Source organism: Barbus barbus, assembly GCF_936440315.1.
Source record: "Barbus barbus genome assembly, chromosome: 41".
NCBI classification, from domain to species: Eukaryota; Metazoa; Chordata; class Actinopteri; order Cypriniformes; family Cyprinidae; genus Barbus; species Barbus barbus.
The window spans coordinates 22,845,975-22,873,143 of NC_136719.1; the positions used below are offsets into that span (position 1 = coordinate 22,845,975).

At 36.9% G+C, this 27,169-nt stretch overlaps 2 protein-coding genes and 1 long non-coding RNA gene across 6 annotated transcripts in view; 1 reads left to right on the forward strand and 2 right to left on the reverse strand.

Moving 5' to 3' along the window:
- LOC306860169 (F-actin-monooxygenase mical1-like) overlaps positions 1-27,169 on the reverse strand; it is a 359,843-nt gene that overhangs the window by 189,915 nt on the left and 142,759 nt on the right. The window lies entirely within an intron of this gene.
- LOC306860301 (protein phosphatase 1 regulatory subunit 14C-like) lies at positions 1,801-26,769 on the forward strand. The gene is made up of 4 exons (XM_079401926.1): positions 1,801-2,097; positions 17,667-17,750; positions 23,597-23,629; positions 24,319-26,769. Exons 1-4 carry the CDS (start codon positions 1,870-1,872, stop codon positions 24,391-24,393), a joined length of 420 nt encoding a protein of 139 aa, XP_079258052.1. The 5' UTR covers positions 1,801-1,869; the 3' UTR covers positions 24,394-26,769.
- On the reverse strand, positions 20,718-24,405 carry LOC306860302. The gene is made up of 2 exons (XR_013783372.1): positions 21,246-24,405; positions 20,718-20,816 (listed from the first exon to the last, which is right to left on the reverse strand). It is a non-coding gene; the product is annotated as an uncharacterized lncRNA (long non-coding RNA).

Genomic DNA, 27,169 nt, shown 5'->3' on the forward strand with positions numbered 1-27,169 from the left:
TGTTCAACATTTTAATAAAATACTTTAATAATTAATAGTACACTTAATATTTTTAGACAGTATGCACTTACATAATTGTGTTGCCATCTAGTGGTAATGTATTTTCATGTTATGTTTATTCATGGCTAGCATCTACACACTGTTTGACCAATACATTATATGATTTATTTATTTTTTTTAATTATTATTATTATTATTTTTTTTTATGGTATACGTGTTTTCTTTGTAATATTATTTCATATCCAGAAGATGGCAGCAGTTTACAGTACACTTCCACAACTTCAAAATACAAAGCCTATATGTGCCACCTGGACCTCCGTGATCTGAACATGAAAATTACATATATAAGAATGAATCATATAATAATGTGTGTGTCTGAGTGACTTGTGTGCTAAGCCAGTTGTTATTTTTGGGAGTGACTTCATTTGACATCACTCTCTTTTACATACCAACAAATGGATAAAATATCAGAAACAAAATACTTCTGAGAATTGTTTGGTTCAGCTTAACGCAGAATGTACAAAAACAGAACAATAAGCCGTGTATTTTTGGATTGGATGGTTTAATATTGACTATCCCCGGATAACCCCTAATCCACATACACGCACCCCATGGTTTTTGTCTACCAATCCATCACCCTGGCTGCTCACATACATCATGCTTCCCACATGGTTATTAAGAAGCATTATAAAGTAGATAAATGAGAACATGAAGGTACTAAATCTCTCTCCCTCAGCCTCTCTTGTTCTCTTTCTAGAGCAGCACTGGTGTTTTGGGACTGGGCCATCTCATTAGTGGGAGTTTCATTACGTTACATAAGCCCTGAACAATTTCTCTCCTCACTGTCCTCTATAACACTGAAGCTCCGACCATACAAGCACACACATCTGTATCGATATAACACACATAACACAGACAAATCTTTCTTAGTTAGAGAACAATATGCATTTTATTTGTAAACCAGGACAAGTTTATCTGGAAGATCGTGTAGGTGTCACACGATTTACCTGCTTTCCTTTGTTTATACTTGTTTATCCTCCACCTGCATGTGTATTGTATTCTGTGTATTGTGCCTTATCATATTTTTTATTGCATATTGTATTGGACTATATTGTATAGAAGTACAGTTGCCTCCATATGTCACTTATATATCATTATAAAGCAAAATTTCAAATCAAAATCAAACATGTTTTAAAGAATGATAATAAATGTTTTCATACAAAACATTAACCTCTGTGTAATGAAAACTGTATTGTACTGTATTTTACTTTATTGTATATTGCATTTTATTTTGTATTGCTTTCTATGTTGTTGTAGACAGATAGACAGACATTAGATAGATAGACAGACAGCGAGACAGACAGACAGACAGATAGACAGATAGACAGACATTAGATAGATAGACAGACAGCGAGACAGACAGACAGACAGACAGACAGACAGACAGACATTAGATAGATAGACAGACAGCGAGACAGCGAGACAGACAGACAGACAGATAGACAGACATTAGATAGATAGACAGACAGCGAGACAGACAGACAGACAGACAGACAGACAGACAGACAGACAGACAGATAGATAGATAGATAGATAGATAGATAGATAGATAGATAGATAGATAGATAGATAGATAGATAGATAGATAGACGGACAGACAGACAGACAGACAGACAGACAGACAGACAGACAGTTTTAGCACTCACAGCGTTAACGCGAGCTCGCACATTGGCTTGACATTCCCCTCCCACGCGCTGGGCGTCCTTTAAATGCTCGTGCTGCGCTTTAAATAGCAGGTGTGAGAAACTGTGTCCTTGCATACACCCCTCAGACACCACCACCATCATCATCACCGCCATCACCGCTGCAATGTCCACCGCCAGCGCCGAGACCACCGCGCAGCTGCCGCCGGCCGCGGGCAGGGTGTTCTTTCAGCCCGGCGTGGGCTGCGCCGGCTCCGGACCGATGCAACGCGATGACCCGGTGCAGAAAAAACAGGGCAAAGTGACGGTGAAGTACGACAGAAAAGAGCTGCGGAAGAGACTCATATTGGAGGAGTGGATCATTGAACAGCTGAGCGAACTTTACGACTGCGAGGTAAGACTAATAAAGAGCCTTTTCATATAAGTATTGATCATTATTGATAATTTTTTTATTTAATTATGTTTTATTTTAGTTTGTTGTGGATATAGTTTTAATATGTGTTTTTATTTTAGATTTAGATTGTAAAATAAATTAATTTCTAAAAAAATATTACTAATCAAAAACAAAAATGACTATTAGCCTACTATACATTTTTTTATTAATATCGTAATATATTATGAATCATATACTTTTATTCTTTGAATTATCATTACAGTACAGGCAAGTGCTATCTTTCAGCTTTTTCATTTATTACTCTTCTTGGAGTAACTTGAGGTTAAGTGTCTTGATCAAGGGCACAATGTTGATGCAGTAGAATATGAATCGGCTCTTGTGGGGTTTTGACCTATAGGTCAAAAACCAAGATTGTTAACCTCAAAGCTACACCATTCCCTCGGGTTTATAGGTTGATGAATTGGTCTTTGTGTGACCTACATTTGGCTGTGATGTAAGAATGCATGAAGCTATAGCTATAGGCATCTTTGTGTGGCATCCTTTGGCATCAGTCCTCATTTGAAGATGACCAAACGTCATTCTGCTGACCTCTGTGAGGTGTCTAATTGCTCTGTACAATGTGCTGGTCTCTTTTGTTCTTTCTCCATCTGTCTCTCTCAGTGTTTCTGTTCTGCTGCAGCTTGCTCTTTTCTGCTGATGCTGTGTTGGCCCCAGAGAGACAAGAAAGAGAGAAACGGCTATTTTGACTTGTCAGGCAGAATAACGTTGACCCGCTTGAAAGGATTCTGTGGGTTTTCCAAAATCAGGAAATTTATATTTAATTGAACAGAAATTCCTGAGTTTTAGATCAAAACATCTTTCCTGTCTTTCCTGTAGCTCAAATAGTAGAGCATGGCTAGCAATGCCAAGGTCATGGGTTTAATTCCCAGGGAAAGCAAGAGCTGATAAAATTTAAAAAACTGTAAATTGAATGCAATGTAAGTCGCTTTGGATAAAAGCGTCTGCTACAAAAAAAAAATCTGAAAAAAAATTATTCTTTATAAATGTATTTAATGAATATAAAAATATCTTTATAAAATTTAAGGCTGTTTAAGACTGAACCCAATTCTAACCATTATACATTTCATTTCATTATCTTATTATGTTTTATTTTAAAAAAAATTGTCAAATGAATTGTTCTAAGAAATATAATATGTTGTTGTAATTCAGATTATATTTAGTTTTGGATCTAATAATAATATTAATAATAAAAATATCACTATAACAAATTCATATTAGGCCTTTATAATGAACGATATAATTGTATTAATTTCCATTTTTATTTTACTTAAAGCATCGTATAGTACAGGTAAGTACTTTTTACTGTATTTTATAATAATTTACATATTGGACCTTTTTTGTGTGAATACTATCTTTTAGAAACACACAACAGTATAGATTTATAATATGCATATTCTTTATAAAAAGTATTATATATTATGTAATAATTCCACTTTAATAATAATTATTTATTTAATCAAATAAATCCTACTAACCTGTCTATCTTCTATTTTGTTACAAAAAATGTGTTTTCCTCAATATGGGTGAATACTGTCAGATACAAAAACAATTGCAAGTACTTATTATAGTAGTAGGGAAATATTTTTTAATAAATAGGTAAATGTTTGTTTTTATTGGGTTTAGTATGTTTTATTTAACAAATCACAATAAGTCTGAGGATAAGGGGGTATGGTAGTGATTGTAAGGTTAATGTAATGCCATGTTGTTTATAAATCTTTTTCAGTCTAAGCAGACATGAGCATATGGTAAATTAACCTTTAACATGGTGTCTCTGGACTTTAGCAACTTCTGGGTGTTTAGAGTCAGATTTCTGATGGCAGTAGTTCACTGGCAATCATATGTTGAAAATAGAGCATGATAAAGGACGATGTTGTTGGTCTGCAGTTGCATCCTCATGGTGTTATGCACTGGTGTGTACATCTGTGTGAGTTATATTCACTTTTTCTCTTCTATGGCAATTGTCTCTACTATGAGAATCCTTTAGATATCTTATACATAGCATCTGTGGTAAATAAAATGCATTTTTATATGTGGTGTTAATCAAAACATCAAATAGGATGCTGTTTACAAGCTCAAGCATCTAATCAGATTAAACATGTGAGCTCGTAAAGAGGTGTTTACTCAGGTGTATTTTAACGACCCATCACATTTACACTAGAAACAAGAGGAGGAAGTCACACATAATAACCGTTCACAGCTCAATGTCTGGGAGCCCATTAACAGCAGGTTACAAAGGCAATAGACTATAGCTGCACTAATAAACTCTGTGAAAAATAATGCAATTAGAGCTTTATTAAAAGACTAGTATAATAGCAAGATTGTTGCATTTGTCTACAGTGTTGAGCTAAGTTGCAACAAAAGGGTTTTATGCTCACCAAGGCTGCATTTATTTGATCAAAAATACAGTAAAAAACATAAAATGTTAAATATAATTACAATTTTAAATAACTGTAAATAAAATGTAATTTATTCCTGTGATGCAAAGCTTTTTTTCAGCATCATTACTCCATTCTTCAGTGTCACATGATCCTTCAGAAACCAAATTGCTGATTTGGCATGTTTGTTCGTTCAATATTACTATGTCTCTCACACTGCTAAATGAGTTCAGGGAAAGAATTGAGCAAGTTAGCATGTAAACAAACAGTTGCGTGCCACTCACTAACAGCATCCCCATTGTGCAATATGGCCTTTAGGGTTAGTAAGGTGTTGACACCTAGACAGACCTACTGCCAGAGTTGAACTATTTCTAACTGAACCCTGAGGCCTGAAACTTGCTCTCTGAATGCAGATGCTAGCTGTGTAAACAGGCTTGATTGAATGCCTTGTTGCATTCCCAAATGTCAAAAGACAATAATGCAATACAATGCAGTTAATATTTTGAATATTTTAGATTTTTAGACTTTCTGTCTTGACTTTATTTATAGCTAATTTTGTTGTGTTTTTGACATTAATGCATATATAGTTTATTTTTATGTAGCCTATTCATTTAGTACTGAGGTTATTTTGATTTTATTTCATTTTTATTTCAAGTAACATTTTATTCATGGTTTTAGTTTTAGTTAACTAACCCTAACTGGCACCAGACTTGCCAACAAGAGCTGGTTACTCATTTCAGCTCTAAATTCAATTCTACTTATGATTAAATTACTTGCAATCCAAATAAATATTCTGGCATCATGACTCAGTTATAGTATACTTTTTTAAATCACTCTGTAATGGGATAAATATTTGAAAACTTTGGATTGTTTTTAGAAAGCCTGTTACAGTTTAAATTTCCATGACTTCTGGGAGAAGAGGATTGGGGGAAAGGAATTAGAGCAGAAATTCAAACAGAAGATGAGAGGAAAGTAATGGAAAGGCAGTGGATGGACAAATTCAATAGAATTAGAATAGAATATGTTTAGTAGATGATAAAATACAGCAATTTGATGGTATAGAAGTACAGAGATTTTGGACTGGGAATTGAATCAATTTCTGCTTTGAGGAAAACAGCATGTCATCTCATGCACACACTAACAACCCTCAGAGAAACACTAAAGTATGTGTGTGTGTCCATTTTCACAACATGATCTCTGCTTTCTCAGCAGCCTCATCTGTGCTTACAAGGCTTACACAGAACAAATGTTGGCTGCTTCTTGTTGCAATTTGCATGTACATGTGTGTCAGAGCTCTGATGGGGAAACAGGTCCATCTGGAGTTCATTAGCGTATTGAACGTGCGGATGAGGTGGTTACGTGCAAGCTAATGATGGAGTCCTCAAATCAATGACGGGCACAAACTGCTGCCTAAGCTGTTTTCTGCTGAAGATTCTGTCTATTTTGGGCAGCATGCAGCGGTTTGCAAGCGTGCAATTTCTCTTTGTGTGATCAAGGATGAATAGTGCTGATAGGATGTGAAATCTAATTCAGTAACACTGCTGTGCTAAACACCAATCCAAATATTCAGATTACCAGGCAATAAACATGCATTTTCCAATTTTATGGCTGATTTTTAAACATGTGGTTACAACAACCTTGCAAAGAAGATGCAAAGTGCTTATTTCAATTTTAATTAAATTATATATACTTGCAATGTAAATCAATATTCTGGTATAACTCAGTTTTAGTATGCTTTTTAATAAATCACACTATTAATGGGAAAAATAATTGAAAACCCATGACATTGTGTTGTTTAACAGTCCGTTACGTTCAGTTTTGGGGTTGAATGTTACAAAGTTAAAACTTTTAGAAAAAAAAAACAAAACAGTTAAAGCTTGATATTTTAACTGTAATCAGGGTTATTATAGTTAACTAAAACTATACAATTTTTGTTTTACAACAACTGAAACAAAAAAAAAATTAAACTTATTTTATTTCAGCTTTTTAGTTTAAATGGATGAACTAAAATAACTCAAATTAAAACTTTAATTAATGATTTTTTTTTTAAAGCAATACTAACAAAAATGACAAGAATGCAACAAAACTACTAAAACTTTCAAATTAAAATGACAAAAACAGAAAAAGACGATAAAAATATTAATAAAAACTATAGACATAAAACAAAATGACTAAAACTAAATAAAATTAAAATAAGAACAGAAAATATAAAAATGAAAACTAATTCAAAATATGAATAAAAGCTATAATAATATTATAGAATTAGATTTTTTCCCCATATAACCCATCGAAATGTAATGGTGATGAGGGACATGATAATAAAATAAACAAATAGTAATGCATTATTTGATTTTTTTTTCCCCCTTCTGCACTAAATAGTGTAATCTATCAAATGACTAAATTCAGCAGCAAATTGTTTCCTGAAAATAAAGCCCCGTTGGGTTCTGCTAATATGCCCTTGTCTGCAAAAGATACCCACAACCCCCTCTCCGCTGTCTTCTTCTGCAGCGAGGGGGGAAGGGGTTCATCTTTGATGCTGAGCGCTTCAGGGGTCTGTCTGTCTGTCTGATATCACAGGCGCTGCTTTTCATTCCGCTTTGACTGTCTGTATTGATGCAGTGTTTGTGTTTTGTATTAGAGGCATTTGTTTGTGTTTATCTTGGATTTGAAGCTTTGACCTTGTAGCAGAAGCGTCATGGCTTTCTGAACCGAGTTCATTTTAAATGCAAATTCCGAAAAGATAATTTGTATCAATGGTTATGAAAACACAATTACTGTACATAAAGTATTCATCTTGTGGCACAAGTGAACATTTGCATGTTCGGATTTGGTCACACCAATTATAAAAAACAAAAATTTTGCTTGTCAAGGCTGAATTTATTTGATCAAAAATGCAGTAAAAATAGTAATATTGTGAATATTATTACAAATTAAAATAACTGTTTTGCAAAGCTGAATTTTCAGCATCAATATTCTATTCCAGTCTTCGGTGTCACATGATCCTTCAGAAATCAGGAATAAATTATACATTTTAAAATGTATTTCAATAGAAAATATTTCACAATGTTACTGTTTTTACTGTATTTTAAATCAAATAAATGCAGGCTGGTGAGCAAGACTTCTTTAAAAAAATGCATGATGCAAGTTACATTTTGCTTGTTTTATTAAAACTATATATAGGTTTGAAATTTGCCTAATCCCACTAAGGGCACTAATAAAGCAACAAATGCAACTGATTCCCACTCAAAAAATGAGTTCATGCCACCTTGCCTTGTAGAGACCAAATTTATCATCTTAATTTTGCTGACCGGAAGACCGTGTCACGGAAGATCATAAATCATCCGTGACACAGAATATGCATGCGCATAGTATTTCATGAGCACATATGTGTGCAGTACAGTACAATCTGCTTGTTTATGTTGGTATTAAAATCGCGTTATGTGTGTGTGTGTGTGTGTGTGTGATTTCTCAGCATTGCCGTTGGCATTTCTGTGTACATTTCACACTTTCTTGCAAGACCTCTCTCACACCAACGCCTGTTTGCTTTTCTGCTACGAATCCTCAGTGATCTGACCTGTCTGCTCCGTGAGGGAGAGAGACAGCTTCCCTCTGCTCTGTGTTTGCAGAAGAGACACCAGTCGACTGCACGATGAGACACAATGCACAAATAGGTCAAGTGAAGGTGTCTGTGCTGCTTCTGCAGACTGGAAGAACTCATTCAACTCTCTGGCCTGACAGCACACACAGTCACTACCCACAATCCACCTGCAGGGATTTTCATTCACAATAGACAGACATTACATGCAAGCTGCTGGAATGAAAAATGATTTACTAAAATTATTAAATTGATTATGATACTGTAGTGGCCAATAATGATTACTCAAATGAAGCATTTATGAAAATGACAAGAAGGCTTTATAAAATGACTGCAATGGCAATATGATAAAAACAATCTTTAAAAAAATATATAATTTGTAATAAGTAATAAATTGCTTTCAAATATTAAGTTATAAATATACACACACATATATATTCAATTCCTCATAATATTCAATAGTTATTCAATGATATACGTATACGTATAATACACACACACACACACACACACACACACATTATTATTATTATTATTATTATTATTAGAATATATATATAGAAAGTTTATTTTGTGTATATATATATATATACATATATATATATATATATATATATATATGTATATATATATATATAAGCGTTTAGTAAATTATTAATTTTATTTGGAAGAAAATGTCAGTAGTGCTTGTATGTGCAATACAACAAGGTGTTGTTAATGTGGTTGCTAAGTGTTTTTGGATGTTATGTAGTTTCCAGACTGTCTGCTTGGCGCATCAGTGTGAATGCAGCTAATGAAATGATTCTTTGAGAAGGCTGATGGCCTCTATGTCAACTTATCTTGACTGATGTTAGATCAGTCTGTGATTGATTGGTCATGTCTTGGCGGTTGGCTTGACTGATCTGGTGATGGTTGAGCTTTATCTGCTGGAGTCTTTGTGGCTGGTATTGTCTTCATTGCCATTTTCCCTTTCTAGGAGAGAACACACAGACAACGGTCTGAAATATTAGTTCTTCTAATGGTGAATGTGTAAACGCATGATGAATGAGCCAATCTGACAGCAGGCATGCGACTGATTGGATCATTATTTTAACAAACGGCTCTAATAAGGTTAAAAGAACCATGCTAGTGTACTAAAAGGCTGATTTGTCAAAGTCTTCACTGAAAGTGGATATGTGAGTGTGTCTGCTTTTGCAGATTTATAGTGTTAATATACATTGTGTATCCATTAGTGTTTGTCTTAAGAGTAAAAGTGTGTCAGAATAGATTTACATGCATTCACAATATCCACCTTTGTCTGGATTGCACAGCTCAGATATTATGAGAATTGAGACATTCTTGACATCTCTTGAGGAAACTCTTGTGAAATTAGTCATATTTTTGGCTAAATCTATCTTATAAAGGTATACAAACAGATCTCGATGCATCATTGTCAGTTTTCCCTCACCGTATGAACCGTAGTGTGAATTTTCTTCTCAACCACCCACGCTTTCTTAACCCCCCCCACCCCCCCCACCCCCCACCCCACAGACTCATCCTTATTAACTCTGCAGACCAGCACTAATCATTTTGACCTGCTTCTCGCTAAATCTCTCCTCCTTTCACTCTCCCTCTTTCTGTATTCTATCTGAAACGAAGCAGTTTATTGCGCTGATGCTCATCTGAGCTGCTAGTAAACTCAACATCAGTGCAGCTTGATTTGGGCAGCAGAACTAGAAATCCTGCTGCATTATTCAACCGAACTGTTAGCTGTGGACGATGCAAAGCTGTAATGGGTTGCACAGTTGTTTAGATGAATGACGTTCATTCGTAGGACAGAGCTGAGTCTGCCTTAGTGCCTTTCAGAAAATTTTAGAAAAATATATAAGTAGAATTCAATTTAAAAAATAAATGTAAAGTATTAAATAAAGAAATAAATTATAAATGCAAATTCTGAAAGATTATTTGTATCATTGATTATTCAGAAAACACAATTACTGTATGTAAAAAACATTTGATCAAATATACAATAAAAACCCGTAATATTGTGAAGTATTATTGCAAATTTAAATAACTTTTTCTGTTTGAATGTATTTTCAAATTTATTCCTGTGATGATTACTCCTGTCTTCAGTGTCACAAATCCTTCAGAAACCAGGAATAAATTATACATTTTAAAATGTATTTAAATGGAATTTAAGTCAAATATAAAATAATATATAAAATAAAATATAAAAAAGGAAAAATAATGCATTATTTTAAAGTTTTAAGTGTGAAAAAGAATGAAATAATGAAATTGTGTGTGTGTGTGCGCTTGTGTATATATATATATATATATATATATATATATATATGTAATGAAAAAAATAAGTATTGAATGTTAAAAATGTTAAAATTAGCATTAATGTATGCATATTTTCACACACACACACACACACACACACATTTTAATAATGCATTGGTTTAATGCTTTTTGTGATTAAAAAAATATTATTATTAAAAAAAAAATACAGTAAAGCCATTGTCCTAAAGTATATGAAAACACTTCAAATCCTAAATAATTAATAATAAGAAAAAATCAGACATAATGGGAGTCACGTGACGTGCTCATGAACCTAGTCGCACTCGATTAGAGCTCCGTACGTTTGACCTCTTTTTGCAGATTTTTTCATTTTGTTTTAAGTTTTATTCATTGGTGGTGCTTTACCTGATAGCATACAGTCGTAAACAGCAGGAGTTGTCTCCATCAGCTTCTCCGATTAAGAACAAATCCAAGCCACCGACCGCGAGCGATATGATGGACAAGATGGCAAACACTGTTACACACTTTGAGGACATTCTAAGAACAGAGTTGACGGCGATGAGGAACGAGTTCGCTTCTTACACTGTTCAGTCGCTATGCACTAAACTGGATCTTCTTACAGGGGAGATGAGAGAACAAAAGAAAGTTGTCGCAGATCACGACAGACGCGTTGCCGCGCTTGAGCAACAGGTTGTGGACTTACAGGATCGCAATAAGCGCAGCAATCTGCATCTGGTTGGATTGCCTGAAGGTTCCAAAAAGGACGACCCTATGGACTTTTTGAAAAGATCGCTACCAACGTGGCCCCCGCCTCTGGCAAAGAGACTGAAGTGGAGTGAGCGCATCCAGTGTACACAAGGCTCTCCTCAGATCGCGCTAAACCATGGGTTTTCATCTTTAAACTGCTGCGGTACACGGACAGGGAGCTCATTCTGTGGGCCGCCAGACTTCATGCCCCGGTGAAAACTTCCAACGGAGCAACGTTGTCTTTCTTTCCAGATTTTTCTCCGGTCACCGCAAAATAAAGTGCATTTGCGCCAATTAGGAAGGAGATGAGAGACTCTGGCATCCAGAATTTTGTCCTGCAATGCTGAAGGTCATTCTCAATCAAGGTGAATCTAAAATGCTACACTCTCCAGAAGCAGCAAGAGATTTTCTCAAGATTTCTGAAGAATCCCATTTAAAAGAGGAGGATATACACAGGTGTAATAATAAGTTTTATGAAGTGGTATCTCACTCATCTTCGGATACTAAAACCAAGGGTGGCCTAATACTGGTGCTGAGGACTTTAAATATTACTATTTTAGAGAAAGGTTGTGATACAAATGCTAGAATAACATATAAAAACAATAGTGGAGAATAGGAATATTGTATTTCTCCTGACCCTACTTTTTCTCTCTATTTTGTCAACCTATCTCTTTAAGTTTTCAGATTTTGAAATTGTATTGGGTGCAGATATGAATTCTGTAATGTTGCATATCTTAGATAGATCTGGACCAAAGGAATCACACTCTCAAGCTTTGTGTTCTGACAGACTTCGGCAATGTGTAATCTCATCCTCGTTGGTGGATAGTTGGCGTTTATTAAATCCTTCTGCTAAGTCTTTCACTTTCTTTTCTGCTACTCATAAATCCTATTCGCGAATTGACTATATTTTCATTTCTACTTCTTTATCTTCAGCTGTTTGTGATGCTGATATCTGTTCCTTATCTTTGTTGGATCATGATGGAAATTTGTGCAGATTATCTTTGATCCCTCGGCCATCTCGTGCCACTAGATGGTGATTTAACCCTGAATTGTAATCATGGCGGTTAGGTCCGAACTCAATTCATTACTGAGATCCAGGGCAGAATTCCTGATCCAAAGATCCAGGCAGAATTACTATTTTTCAAGGCAGTAGACCAAGCCACCTTGAAACCTAAGATTACGCAACAATGAAAAATTTGCTAATATTTCAGCAGTGAAATACCAATCTGGGCTCATTATGACAGACCCAAAAGACATTACTATCGCCTTTCACTCTTTTTACTCTAACCTCTATACTTATTCCACTGATGGTGACCCTGACTCTTTTGCATCTTTTCTGTCCAACCTTGATTTACCTAAACTGTCAGATTCAGATTGGGAATACCTGGCTGAACCGATCTCTCTTCAGGAGCTGGAGTCAGCAATTCGATCTATGAACAAGGGGAGATCCCCAGGCATAGATGGCATTCCAATCGAATTGCATACTACTTTTTGGTCGGATTTATAAATATACGGAATACTCATCGTCATATTTCTTTGTTTGCTGATGATATCTTATTGTTTTTGGAGAAGCAGTCACATTCTATTCCTCATGTGCTGAATTTATTTGACCATTTTGGATCTCTCTCAGGGTTTAAAATTAATTGGAGTAAGTCATGTTTACTTCCCCTCAATTCTAAAATTGATTCCATGTCCCTTTCTATATCCATTCCATTGGTTCAAAACTTGAAGTACTTGGGGATAGATGTTTTTCCTTCCCTGCAGGAAATAGTCTCAAAATCAATAATGGTATTCTAGCCAAAGTATCCTCAGATTTGGAAAATTGGTCTCATCTTCCTACTACTTTTCAGGCCCATATATCGGTGATTAAAATGAATGTTCTCCCACATATCAATTTATTTTCTTCCATGATTCCTTTCGCTCCACCGGTTGGCTACTGGAATAAACTAGATGCATGTGTTTCACGGTATATATGGGATGGGAAACGTCCTCGTATTAAACTGACTACCTTACAACGATGTAGATTACATGGAGGTCTTTCTTTCCCTAATTTTAGACTGTATGCTCAAGCCTTTTCCCTCCGCCCTTTAGCAGTTTGGTTTGATCCTGACGCTTCTGTATCTTGGAGAGCAATTGAGGAATCTATTGTTTATCCATATAAATTGATGCATCTTGTTTTTTCGGTAGTTCCGCTTAGGCAGTGTAAATCTCGGTTTGGTCCCATTGTAACCCACCTCCTCTCCACATGGAGGGATGTTGAAAGACGTTCACAACTAGCTACAAAATGGCATAGGCATTCGCCTATTTTCCACAATAATAACCTTTTGTCAGGCAGTGCTCCATTTCATTGTCCGCAATGGACTCGTAGTAAAGTAAACACTCTGGGAAATATCTATGATGATAGTGGTTTAAAATCCTTCCAGAATCTTAAAACTCAATATAACCTGCCATGCACCTCCTTTTTATGTATGGGGTGCCTTGGAACTCTGCCTGTTCACCCACCGCAAACTAATCCTTCCTTCTGAGGAATCTCCCTCCTCTGCTTCAGTCATCTATCTCTTTCTTCTGGAGCATTCATACAAACCTTTATCTATTACTACTGTTTGGGCTAAGGATCTTAATGAGGATGTGCATGTTTTATTTTCCGATCAGGTATGGGGTGTTTAAATTGTCTTCTAAAAACCCTAATCGCCAAATAATTCATTGGAAATTGCTGCATAGGGTTTACTTGACTCCAATGAAACGTTTTTATATGAATCTGTCGTCTTCTCCTAAGTGTAATCTCTGTTCCCAAGGAGTTTTAGGCACGCTTTTTTGGGAGTGCCCCTCTCTCTCACCTTTTTGGACTCCGCTCTCACTGGACCTATCATATTTGTTGGGTACTGAGATATGTTTGACCCCGCGCCATTTTTTCATGAATGACTTTTGGGACTTCACCTTGTCTGTCCAACAAAGATCTTTAGAGTTGGGGTACTCGGACTCGGACTCGGACTCGAGTCCGGACTCGAGTGCAATTATGAATGAACTCGGACTTGTCACGTACTCGGATGAATTTGTACTCGGACTTGTCACGGACTCTGACATTTTGGACTCGGGAATTTTGCCGAGTACAGTCGAGTCCGCATTATGTGTAACATGAAAAAAAATAAATAGACAATGTTACTTGCCTTCTCGGCACCACACCAGCAGGCAGCAGTAACATTAGACATAGGCGCAAAATGTAAATCCCCGAATTTGGCGCCTCACATCTGCACACAGCAGCAGACCATGTCATCGAAGTCAGCAATAATTTTTTTTTCTTATGAAAATCACAAGGAATTTATTTGCAAGGCATCCAGTAAAAAGAAGCACTCGGCGAACTGCAAATTTTGCAAAACATAAATTATTCTGATTTTATACAAGAGTTAAATAAACGAGTAGTTAAAGGGACTTACATTTTAGGCACAAAATATTGATGACTCATTTTGCTGTTTTTATTCATTAATTCAAGAGTGCCAGAAAGACCAGAACAGTTGTGCATCTGATCTGAGCAACATAACATTTCGTTATTGAATGATTCAGTGTTTTTGAAGGAATCGGGTCAATGATCCATTCGTAAAGTCAGGCACTTGCTTCGTTCTTGAATGAATCATACATCTGAATGAATCATTAAAGGGCATATTGCAGGTTAGAGACTCCAGTGAGTCGATGTATAGAAAAATACTGTAGGAACTAGATTTTCTTTAAAATATACTTTAAAGTATGCTATTAAGGCTTCTGGAGTCGTTTTTGTGAGAGAATTTTACGTCCGCATTTGAAACGCGCCAAAGTGACGCATCAAAAGGGAGAGCGGTCCATTTAAACCATAGGAAAACGATGGATCGCAATGACAGTTCGGACGCTGAGGAAAGGTTAAATGTGTATTTACACTCGTATGACGGACCACAGATAAAATTATGCGCCTGCTATGCAGCCAAGAGAACAGGACAGGCCAGGATTAGACAGAACAACGGTCAGAGGAGACAAATTGATATGAGGAGAACAGGGCAGGTGTTTGGTGAGAGATCAGTGTTAGCTTACAGATATACACACGTTAGCTAATGTAATCAGGCAATAACAATGCTAGTATTGATACTACCAGTAATAGAAACTAATAAGCGTTGATCAGGGGCGTGTCACACTCGTTAATATCCGACACTAACATTACGTGATAGTGGTTTCTTATCACCGCAGGAAAGAGAGATAAACACATTTTTGATTCATAGGTGCTTGTGTGGGAAATGTGTGGCCATGTTCACAGCTGAGGAAAGTCAGTGCTGCCGGGAGTTAGATACGTTACATACTGGGTCTTAGTGGAGAGAATGTGACCCCCACACTTGATGTGCAGTGTCTGACTCTACACCCAGGCTTTGAGGCTTGTTGTCTGAACCCATATGTGCTACAGATAGCCTATATGAAGTTATTATTATACAAGTTAACTCTATTTAGGCCATGACTACCTATAAGTAACACTTTTTGATGCCATTGGTATAACACAATCAATATTGACAGCATACAGACGAGTTGCCCGCTGGGCCTGTGGTGTTCTGAGCAGCTCTTACCTGCATGTGTTGTGTCAGTCATTAGAAGATAGTTTACAGAGGAAGGAGGACTTTATAAAGGTTTTGAATGGCCCCATTTTGTTGACAATCAATAAAAAAATAAATCACAATCAAGCAAATCTGCATTTATGGTTAATTCAATTCAGTTTTATTTATACAGCACTAAATCATAAATATTTCATAGCACTGTTAATAAGCAACTCAAAACACAACATTTCAACTGTTATATATATATATAACATATGGATAAGACACATGCCTTTGGTGTGAGAGACCCGGGTTCGAATCCACTGTGAGACACCAATGTGTCCCTGAGCAAGACACTTAACCCCTAGTTGCTCCAGAGGCGTGCGACCTCTGTCATATATAGCAATTGTAAGTCGCTTTGGATAAAAGCGTCAGCTAAATGAATAAATGTAAATATATACTACCAAAAGTATACTACGACCCATTTAAAAACACATTAAGCCGAACACAGGCTGACCGGGACCCGATGAAGGTGCTGTGTGCACCGAAGGAACCACACCGAGTCTCACTAAGTTCTTGCTTCAGCATCTTATGTGAAACTCATATCGCCTGGATGATAATCCTCCGGTGTAAAGTGATCATTAAATTACACACCACCGCGGTGTTTGAAGCAGATGCATTAGTGAAGTCCAGTCTCTTCAGCTGCACAAACGCACAGAGGCCCGGAAGATACCGTCCTATTTCTTGTTAGGAAACCTGTGGACTCGATGTCCTGTACATCTGTTTGTGCAACCTCCACAAACACAATAATTTACCATGAACTCGACCGGACTCGACTCGGACTCGAACATTAAGGACTCGGACTTGAGTCCAACTCGGCACCTTTTGGACTCGAACTCGGACTCGGACTCAATAGGTTACGGACTTGGTCTCGACTCGGACTCGACAAAGGTGGACTCGAACCCAACACTAAAGATCTTTACTGTTAGCTGCTCTCACAGCAGCAAATAAATAGCTGGTTAACCGTTAGAATCCTCACACAATGGACAGACGAACCTGGACTGTGTGTTTGTTGGACATTATCTCGATGGAACGCTCTACTTCTCGTATACATGGATCTAACGTGAAAACTGTTCATTCATGGCATTCAGCTTTTAATGTTGCCTTCTTTTCTAAAATCTTTGTAAAAAATATTTTATTGCTATTTGTTTATCTATTAATATTAATTAATATGTGTTTATCATTATTATTAATGTTATTTTATTTTTTTAAAGTGGGTTTCAAATTTGTACAGCTGATTTTTGTTTTGTACTACTGTTCCACAAAATAAAACTCAAACAGTTGTTAACAAAAAAATAATAATCAGACATAATGCAGGGTAATCTGTACAGCAAGTCCTGGATTTGTCCCTGGATCTGCCAAGCAAATGCAGAATTATCTGAAACGCTCTCAATCCCTGGCACTCAAACAGTCAGAAGTGACAAATGTTGTTTCATAATGATTGTGTGTATGGATTATGTGTATTATTCCACCTCTCTCTTTTGCCAAACAAGCCAAAGCTATTGCTACATGGAAAATAGTTCTCTCACCTTTAAAGATGTGAGTGTATTTATAGATCTTATCTCATCCTGTCTGTGTGGCTCTGTCTGTCATCACTGGCGTTCTGGTTAAGGACCCTTCTGAGTGTTTCCTGATGTTCTCTAGGCAGCTTCCTAAATGTTTCTGATGTACATATAATTCAGAATTTCCTGGCTGCTGATTTTATATAGACCACAGAATTTCTGCACTAATGAAGAACAGGACCCAAAGGGGAAATTAATTGCTTGGAGGTTTCTTTTTAATTCTTGGTGGTTTCCAAACTGTAAAATTCATTATAAAAATAGGCACAAAAGAAATCTCATTTGTGACTTCTCACTGTGTGATGTGTTCACATCCACTAATATCGCCTGATCTCTGCTTCTACAGGAAGAGGAAATGCCAGAGGTGGAGATAGACATTGATGATCTCCTGGAGGTGAACAGTGAAGACGAGAGAGCCATAAAACTACAGGTAAAGTCCTGTGATGTGTGAGCATGTGTTTGTAAGAGAATACATTTTCTTATTCGTTCACCCAAAAATAAAAATATGCTGAAAAATGTACTTGGCCATCCAAGATGTGGATGAGTTTGTTTCTTTATCCAAGAAATGTAGCATTATATCACTTGCTCACCAATGGATCCTCTGCAGTGAATGGGTGCCGTCAGAATGAGAGTCCAAACATCTGATAAAAACATCACAATAATCCACAAGCAATCCACACCACTCAAATCCATCAGTTAACATCTTGTGAAGTGAAAAGCTGCATGTTTCCAAGGAACAAATCCATCGTTAAGCTGTTTTGTTTAAATCATTGCTTACCGCCAAAATGAGTCCATTAATTCATAATAACACTTCCCTCTGTGTAAAAGTCCTTCCCCTGTTGTCCTCTCACATCAAAATTCACCGTCATATTTGTTTAGATCTGTTTTGAACTGTTTTTACTTATAAACACAACTTGACCTGTGCATATTTCTTTCCTGATTCAGATGAGATGATAATGTTTTATGACTTGAGAAAGCAATATTAAGGATTGTTGACTTGTATTTAGCCAGAAGCAATGGTTTGATGATGTTAACAAGACGATAAGTGATGGACTGGAGTCGTGTGGATTATTGTGATGTTTTTATCAGCTGTTTGGACTCTCATTCTGACGGCACCCATTCACTGCAGAGAATCCACTGGTGAGCAAGTGATGTAATGCTACATTTCTCCAAATCTGTTTTGCTGAAGAAACAAACTCATTTACATCATTATGTACATCTACAGCAAATTTTAATTAAGTGAATTCTTTCTTTAAAGACTGAAAGTATTTAGTTTAAGTTAGAATGAAGAGAATCTTGCGGAGTAATTAGTTAAAGTTAAAGTCAGCATGTTTATAACTAGCTAACTGAATAATGAGATCTGGTTTAAAGGGTTACTCCACCCAAAGATGAAAATTTTGTCATTAATCACTTAAACCCATGTCGTTCCAAACCCGTAAAAGCTTCGTCCGTCTTCAGAACACAATTTTAGATATTTTGGATGAAAACCGTGAGAAGTGTGACTGTCCCATTGACTGCCAAGTAATTAACACTGAGTGGTTCAATCTGAACTTTATGAAGCGACCAGATAACTTTTTGTATTATGACTTTATTCAACAATACGTCTCACCACACGGTGATTTGAGCAAAAATAGCGTATCCGTGGGGGCAGCAATGCACCAGTAATGACACTGTAAGCAGGGTCTTGCATATTATAAGACCAACCAACACAACAGTGGCCACAAAGTGATGTGTGCATATATATATATATATTTTATGACCCCACATTTCAATTAAATCATAAAAAAAGGAAAAAAAAAAAAAAAAAAAAAAACACTGACTAAAAGTAGCTAAAACTGGTCACTTAATGTTGCTAGATGACCTCATAAAGGTGAGTTTACTGATCTATATTTATATTTATATTTATTTATATCAGTGAACTCACCTTTATGATGTCATGGGAGAGTCTAGGAATGTAGATAAGGTTTGTTCAAGAAATTGATTTTGTTGCTAGGCTTTTGAAAAAAAAAATCTCTAAAGGGGTAAGGAAGTCACTAAATAACATTGGCATATTGACTACAACACAAGTTATTAATATTTCATTGGTCCTCTTGTTTTTGTGTGTATTCCTTTGTATGACAGCATGTCCAAAAATGATGACCGCACAATTTGGCATGTTTCATTGCATTATTATCACAAATAAAACAACTGACTCTAAGCAACTGCAATATGCTTACAAAATCTTGCACTTTTTTTTTTTTTTTTTAATTAAGGGTGAAGATGTCCCATTTCCTAGGCTGGACATCACTTCTGGCCACTACTATACGGCAGTTTATTGACTTTCCAACTGACCGCCAAACCATATTGCAAAAACAAGCCACTTTTATGAGGATTGTGGGCTTTGAAGTTGTTGGAGCCATTGATGGAACTCATGTTCATTGCTCCAGCTGTAAACGAGGACACATACCAATAGAAAACGAAGCATCAGTAATAATTTGTGATAATTTTGCACCATGCAAAGCATTTAAAAAAAAAAAACATTTTAATACTAAAATATTTCAGTGTCTTAATTAAATGACTTTATTGTAGTTACATTAAATTATTGGTGTTGTGCTGCTGTGACTTCACATGAGCAGGCTCACTATTGGCTGATTCAGAGGTCGAGGTCAGCCATTTTGTGTTGACATCATTGTAGTCCTTAGTTCACAACACTTAAGTATCACCTCAGTCAACACTTAAGAATCAGTCTTAGACTTTACTGAAAGCTGCTTTTAACTTCTTTATAAAAGTCTCCTACTTATTGAACTTATATATACTTAGAAACGTCCTACTTATTACTAAGAATTGTTTGACACTTAAGTCAAAGCTTAAGACTATACTTAAGTGAAATGACATACTGCCAAGTCCCATACTCAGAATTCGTGCTCTGCATTTAACCCATCCAATGTGCACACACACAGCAGTGAACACACACACACCATGAACACACACCCGGAGCAGTGGCCATTTATGCTGCAGCACCCAGGGAGCAGTTGGGGGTTCGGTGCCTTGCTCAAGAGCACCTCAGTCGTGGTATTGAGGGTGGAGAGAGCGCTGGACATTCACTCCCCCCACCTACAATCCCTGCCGGCCCGAGACTCGAACCCGCAACCTTTGGATTACGAGTCCGACTCTCTAACCATTAGGCCACGACTTCCCCAAGTCCAGGGCCCGTATCACAGCCTGTAAAACGCTTGCATTGGTTGATTTAAATTAGGCTAATTGTAATAAAAGACCTCTACAGCTTACCTTATTCATATATGTAATGAGATAAATTCTAATTTATTACAATCGATTTTACCTAAGACACCTTTTTGATTTATCAAATTTAAAGGGAACAATTAGATTTTGTTATTATAAAAGTCACAACACATTGTCATAATTTATAATTGTCATTTAATTTTCTAAAGATGTGTTGTTCCACTTTTCATCAATTGTTAACATTTGATAGGATTGACAGTTCTCCGTATGCAGTAGTCTGCACATACATATGCTAAATAGAGATTGCTTGCTTTGATAGATTATAACAAGTAACATGGCATTGACATTCAGGCCTTGTACATCAACAAAACTTCATCTGAAGTGTGTCCAGGTCCTCCACATATTTAAAGATGAATAAACAGACATCCCTTGTGTGTTTAGATATTATTATATTTAGTATTTTACAAAAATAGTTACATTTAAAATTTTACAAAAAAGATACGTTCCATAAGAGATAAGTTCCAACTATCATAAATGAACAGCTGAACGATCAGATAAACAGTTCTTGAAATGCAGTACACATACACACATAAGCTACATAGAGCGATTCCTTGCCTTGTTAGATTATTCACAGAAACATGGCATGGACTTTAAAGCCTTGTTCAGCAACACAATTTGATATGAATGTCAAGTCAAGTCAAGTCACCTTTATTTATATAGCGCTTTTTACAATGCAAATTGTGTCAAAGCACTGCACAATATCACAAAAGGAAAATAATGTGTCAATAACTTTAAATAGTGTCTTTGCAATAAGGTCGGCGATATCGCTGGAAATGAAGCGTCCCCAACTAAGCAAGCCAGAGGCGACAGCGGCAAGGAACCAAAACTCCATCGGTGATAGAATGGAGAAAAAAACCTTGGGAGAAACCAGGCTCAGTCGGGGGGCCGATTCTCCTCTGGCCAAATAAACCAGCAGTTCAGTTCCAAACTGCAGCAAGTCAGATTGAATGGGCTCAGCTGGTTCCAGTGGTCTTTTCCGATGGGTTTCTAAGTGGCGGGGTCCTCAATGGGGATCTGTCTCTGGCATCCAGGTGTTTGGCCTCTGCCTACGATCAGGGACACATACGTCATCTCCCGGCGCTGATCCTCCATCTCAGGTGTTTGGTCATCTCAGATCATGTAATGGTTAGTTCCAGACTGAAGTTCTGTAATTCCTGGCTACCACGGGATGTTAATCCCGTGGCAGGAACGTAGAGACAAGCAGAGACATGATTAGCGTAGCTGCTGTTCCATCTAAGCAAAAATAAATTGTTCAACCCAAGCTAAAGAATAATAATAATGTACATTTGATCAGATATAACTGCACAAGATTATAAAATGCATTATGTGTATGCTTGGCTAAAGAGATGTGTCTTTAATCTAGATTTAAACAGAGAGAGTGTGTCTGAACCCCGAATGTTATCAGGAAGGCTATTCCAGAGTTTGGGAGCCAAATGTGAAAAAGCTCTATCTCCTTTAGTGGACTTTGCTATCCTAGGCACTACCAAAAGTCCAGACTCTGGACCTCTCCACACACACATGATATTTTTAATGACACTGATCACAGAACCCTTGCACAGTATCTTGGTTGAGGAACCACATCATTTTACTTTCTTGCTGGATAACACACTCACACAAACACAAACATGTTACTGATATCTAAGTAATAACGTGCCTGTGTACAGTTCAAAACACACAAGCATGCCAAACTGTTGTTTACACATGCACACAAACGATGCATACATTCAAGTTGTCAACGTTTTAAGTCTTCGTAAAGACTAAAGATTGTTTGTTTTACTTACCAACACAGCAAACTCACGTTTTTTTAGCGGTTTGCAAACAATTCGACTTATCTTCTTGTCCATGCTTCTTCCTGTTTCAAAATAATAAGTATGTGACTTATTTGGACACAGGCGTGACTTGTGACGTCACACTTGGATGTGGGCGGGGTTGGATGTCCTCCGCAGGCTGCAGCGAGATGCTCCTCGCTCCGACACGGCCACCCGAGCTGATCGCGGCCACTAGTTTCTGAAGACTCTCTGCGCTGGATCACTAAAGATAGGCGCCTATATTTGTGACGGTTAATAATAATTTTAATCATCTTGCTGTCGTCAAAGGAATCAGCAACAGGCGTTATCTCTAACTATCACTGATACACGGTACTACAAGGGGAAGTCGTGGCCTAATGGTTAGAGATTCGGACTCGTAATCCAAAGGTTGCGGGTTCGAGTCTCGGGCCGGCAGGGATTGTAGGTGGGGGGAGTGAATGTCCAGCACTCTCTCCACCCTCAATACCACGACTGAGGTGCCCTTGAGCAAGGCACCGAACCCCCAACTGCTCCCCGGGCTGCCCACTGCTCCGTGTGTGTGTTCATGGTGTGTGTGTGTGTGTGTTCACTGCTGTGTGTGTGCACTTTGGATGGGATACATGCAGAGCACGAATTTCCGCGTATGGGTCACCATACTTGGCCGTATGTCACGTCACTTTCACTTTACTGTCTCTACCGGCACAACCCTAAATTGAAGGTTGTTATGACGCTTCGTTTCCTTGCCATAATGTATTCTCTTGAAAATTATTTATTGTCAAATGTGCGTTGAATGTAAACTCCTATTAGGAATTGAACCATTCTGTGAATTTATCTGAGAATATTCTTATATAAGGAAATCTATTCAGTGATTGGTCCATGCGTATGTCGTCATCCAAAATCCTGTTTGTGGCAAAGTGTCGTGAATCATCTCTAAGACTGACACTTAAGATTTAGTCGTACACTTCACTTAAATTATGCTTGATAACTAACTTTTTAAGTGCAGCTTTGAGCCAGGAATTTTTTTACACTTAAGTCAATTCTTAGCAGTGTTCTTGAGAGTAATTCTTAGTGGCTTGGTAAATACGGGCCCAGGACTGCACTACCCAGCTGAGAATTCACTCTGTGTATGCAGTAGTCTAGTTATATCCTGAAGCTTCTAAAGTTGTTGGTGTGTGTCTCAGTTGGTTGATATCTTTGTTTTGTCCCTCAGGAATCACTGTCAGACTGCTACAAGCCTACTGATGTAAGTCATAACACACTAACACAAAGCTCTGTTCCAAAACCTATACTGAATCACCTACATAGACAATATTTTAAGGCATCATCGATGCACTGACAAAGCAAAAGCTTAATAGCCACATTACCCTGCCTTATATTTTTATATATGTATCTGCGACAAAACAGTAGTCAAACATATAAATAAATACATAGAATAAGTCAAATTTTGGTTGCTGTTCACAAGCAGTATATGGCTCACATGACTCACCGCACGAGTGCTTCATATCAGTAACTTATGAGGTTGCATTTTGATTACTGCAAATGCGCATATACACACATGCACAGCTTCGGGACATGCTAGTGGATTTCATATAAGTGCACTGATCTGAAAACGTGTGTGCTCAAAGAGTTCATTCAACTCTATGAAAATCATAATGCATAAGAGCTACCTCAGACACGATAACCCACTGACCCACACACACACACATACAGATGCGTATCACTTAAACACTAACATGTGCTCTTGTTTGAGTATGTGTTCTCGCTGCTGTCAAAATCAACCACATAGTCTGCAAATCAATGACCTTGCAGCTTTGTTGCTGACCTACAGCCACAGGCTTTACACTCACACAGACAGTGAATGAGCAGAAGAGAATGAAAGATTTTACCACATACAATCTGTCTCGCTCTCTCCTGTCTTTCTCTCTTCACCAGGACTTTGTGCGCGAGCTTCTCGGCAGGATTAGAGGAATGAGAAAACTCAGTGCTCCGCAGAAGAAAAGCTTTTAAGTGCTCGACAATGCCAATGACAATCCAGCTACCTGGACTACAGGTCCCACAATCCATCACTCAGCGTAGAGTCGACCTCATACAGCCCTCAAGGACTCTCTATCCCAGGATTCATGTCTGGCCCAGAATCAATATACTAGAGTTCATTTTCCAAGGACCCTGACTTTGTTCAGTACACCTAAATTGAGTCATCCATTTCCCATAGATCACACAATAAATCCAAGAGTGCAAAGTTCATATGGGACGCAATCAAACAATCTCCGCAGCTGCGTGGGACAGTCTGATGTTCCTGTCCACAACCTCTCAATGGGTCACATTATTACACTGTTTGGTGCTGTATTACAGCTTTTTATGAACCACAACTGACTACAAAGCTATTTTATATAGCCTATTGAACTTTTTTCTTTTTTCCCAAATTACTGTCTTTAGTCTTTTTCCAATCATCTGATCCTGGATCAGCAGTGATATTCACCAATATCTGTCCAGTTAAATTTCATAAATTTGCACAATAGTCATTCTTCCCTAGAATCTGTACTTCAGCAAAGCATAATAGAATATTTAGGGTCACGAATAATAATTGACCAGAATACATATCAGTCTGTCATTTGACCGTTATAATTCTGTTTTTTCAAAACCATGATAATCTTTCAAGAATATTGAACTGTTCTTGAAAGGTCTGTGGCTAAAATAACTACTTTCATAAAGTGAACATGATTGTGGTATGATTAAAGTTCAAAGATTTTTGGTGGGATGTGTTGACAAAGTAAAGAAATAAGGCTATATTCGGAATTAAAGGAATAGTTCACCCCAAAAGGGAAAATTTTCTTAAAATGTACTCATCCTCAGGCCATCCAAGAAGTAAATGAGTTTGATTCTTTATCAGGTTTAGAGAAATTTAGCATTACATCACTTGCTCACCAATGGATCCTCTGCAGTGAATGGGTGCCGTCCAAACAGCTGATAAAAACTTTGTATAAAACAAATCCATCAAAATGTTTGACTTTAAACCATTGCTTCTGGCTAAAATATGAGTCCATAATCCATAATAATGTCAGCTGTTTGAACTCTCATTCTGACGGCACCCATTCACTCCAGAGGATCCATTGGTGAGCAAGTCATGTGATGCTGCATTTCTCCAAATCTGTTCTGATGAAGAAACAAACCCATCTACACCTTTGGTGGCCTAAGTGTGAGTAAAATTTCAGCAATTCATTTTTTTGTTAGTTTTTTTGTGGGGGGTGCACTACTCCTTTAAATGCTAGTATACTATTTACTGTGCAGTACACACTAAATACCCTGAAAATGTAGAGTTGAGTGCATTGCATTGTGGAATATAGTATTCTAAACTATACACTGCATATTTTGGCAAATGCATTCATGTAATGTAGCATACATACTGTATACTGCTAATATATAGCGTAATATACTAGTATTGCGAACCTAGCCTGAGTTTTGAATACTTCTATAAGTCACCAAGGGCTGCATGAGAGTATAGCTTATTAACAGACATACTGTGATGATGGTAAGTGTTCGTCTAATGATCGAGCTGGATGATAGTTTGACCCAAGCCATTATTGAAAGCACGTAAATCATTAAAATCTTTTATCTCCTTTTCCTTATATGATTTTACATGGAGGCTGCCAAAGAATATAACATGGCTGAATATTAGCATATTATAAAGTGCTATTGGTGTAAACTGGTACATGTATATTATGTTTCGCTATAAAGAACATTTAATCTTCGTGTCATTCGGTGTCATACTCATGGGTCAGATTTGTGTTTGATGGTGTAAGTTGAATAACATGGAATCCAGGGGAAAAACTATGGTGCTGTTTAAACTTTTAACCCTCTACTACAGCGTGGATGGATGATGTGTTTTGCAGGCCGAGAGAGAAAAGGCGAAAATAAACAGAGATTCACTCTTTACTCTGCATGAATCTTCTGTTCTGCTCTCCATTTCTGTCGACCTGCATCTAAATATCGTTATGGATTTTAAGGAGTTTGCGTGTTTTCAAGTATGTTTTGACCCTTCTCTCAGAGAAGCACATTCAGGGTTTAGGCTGATCTCTTTTTTATTTCATTTACTTTTTGTTTCTAAAATGTAAGAGATGTATTTGAGTATACGAAAGCTTTATTTATGCATGTTTTATTGGCATGATAGGAACGTTTTGGATCGCTTAAGCGATGCTTTGTCTTTTTATACATTATTACAAGTATTACTCTTATGAATATTAAATTCACAACTTTTTATTAATTTTTATTGACTGTATAACTGTGTTTTGGGTGTTTTAAAATTTTTTGTTTTTTAGATATATGTAAAGTGTGATCTTTTGTGCTGTTCTACTTAAAATAAAGGCAAAATGTCTGAACTGTTATACACATTCTTCTGCTTTGCTTAATTTTATTCACACAAATGCACCATATATCAAACATATATTCTCTTACTACAAGCAGGCCTATGTAAGGTTTGTGTTATGCAGGTATGATTTGCGAAAAACATGCTTTCTGGGTTCTGTTAGTCACAAATTTGCATCTCATTAGTCAACATGTCACATTAATTCTGAAAATGTATTAATCTGTTTACTTGCTTCAAGACTCGTCCGTCTTGTTGTCCATATTAGGATTCTTATGAATGCTCCCTATAATGTGGACAGATCTGTCATTTGTCTATAATTCTTAATACATATTCAAACATATTTCCTTTCTGTTTTCTAGAATGTATGTGGCAGCTATGCAGTTTCTGAATTAAATTCAGTTCAAGTACAGCAGGGGTGTC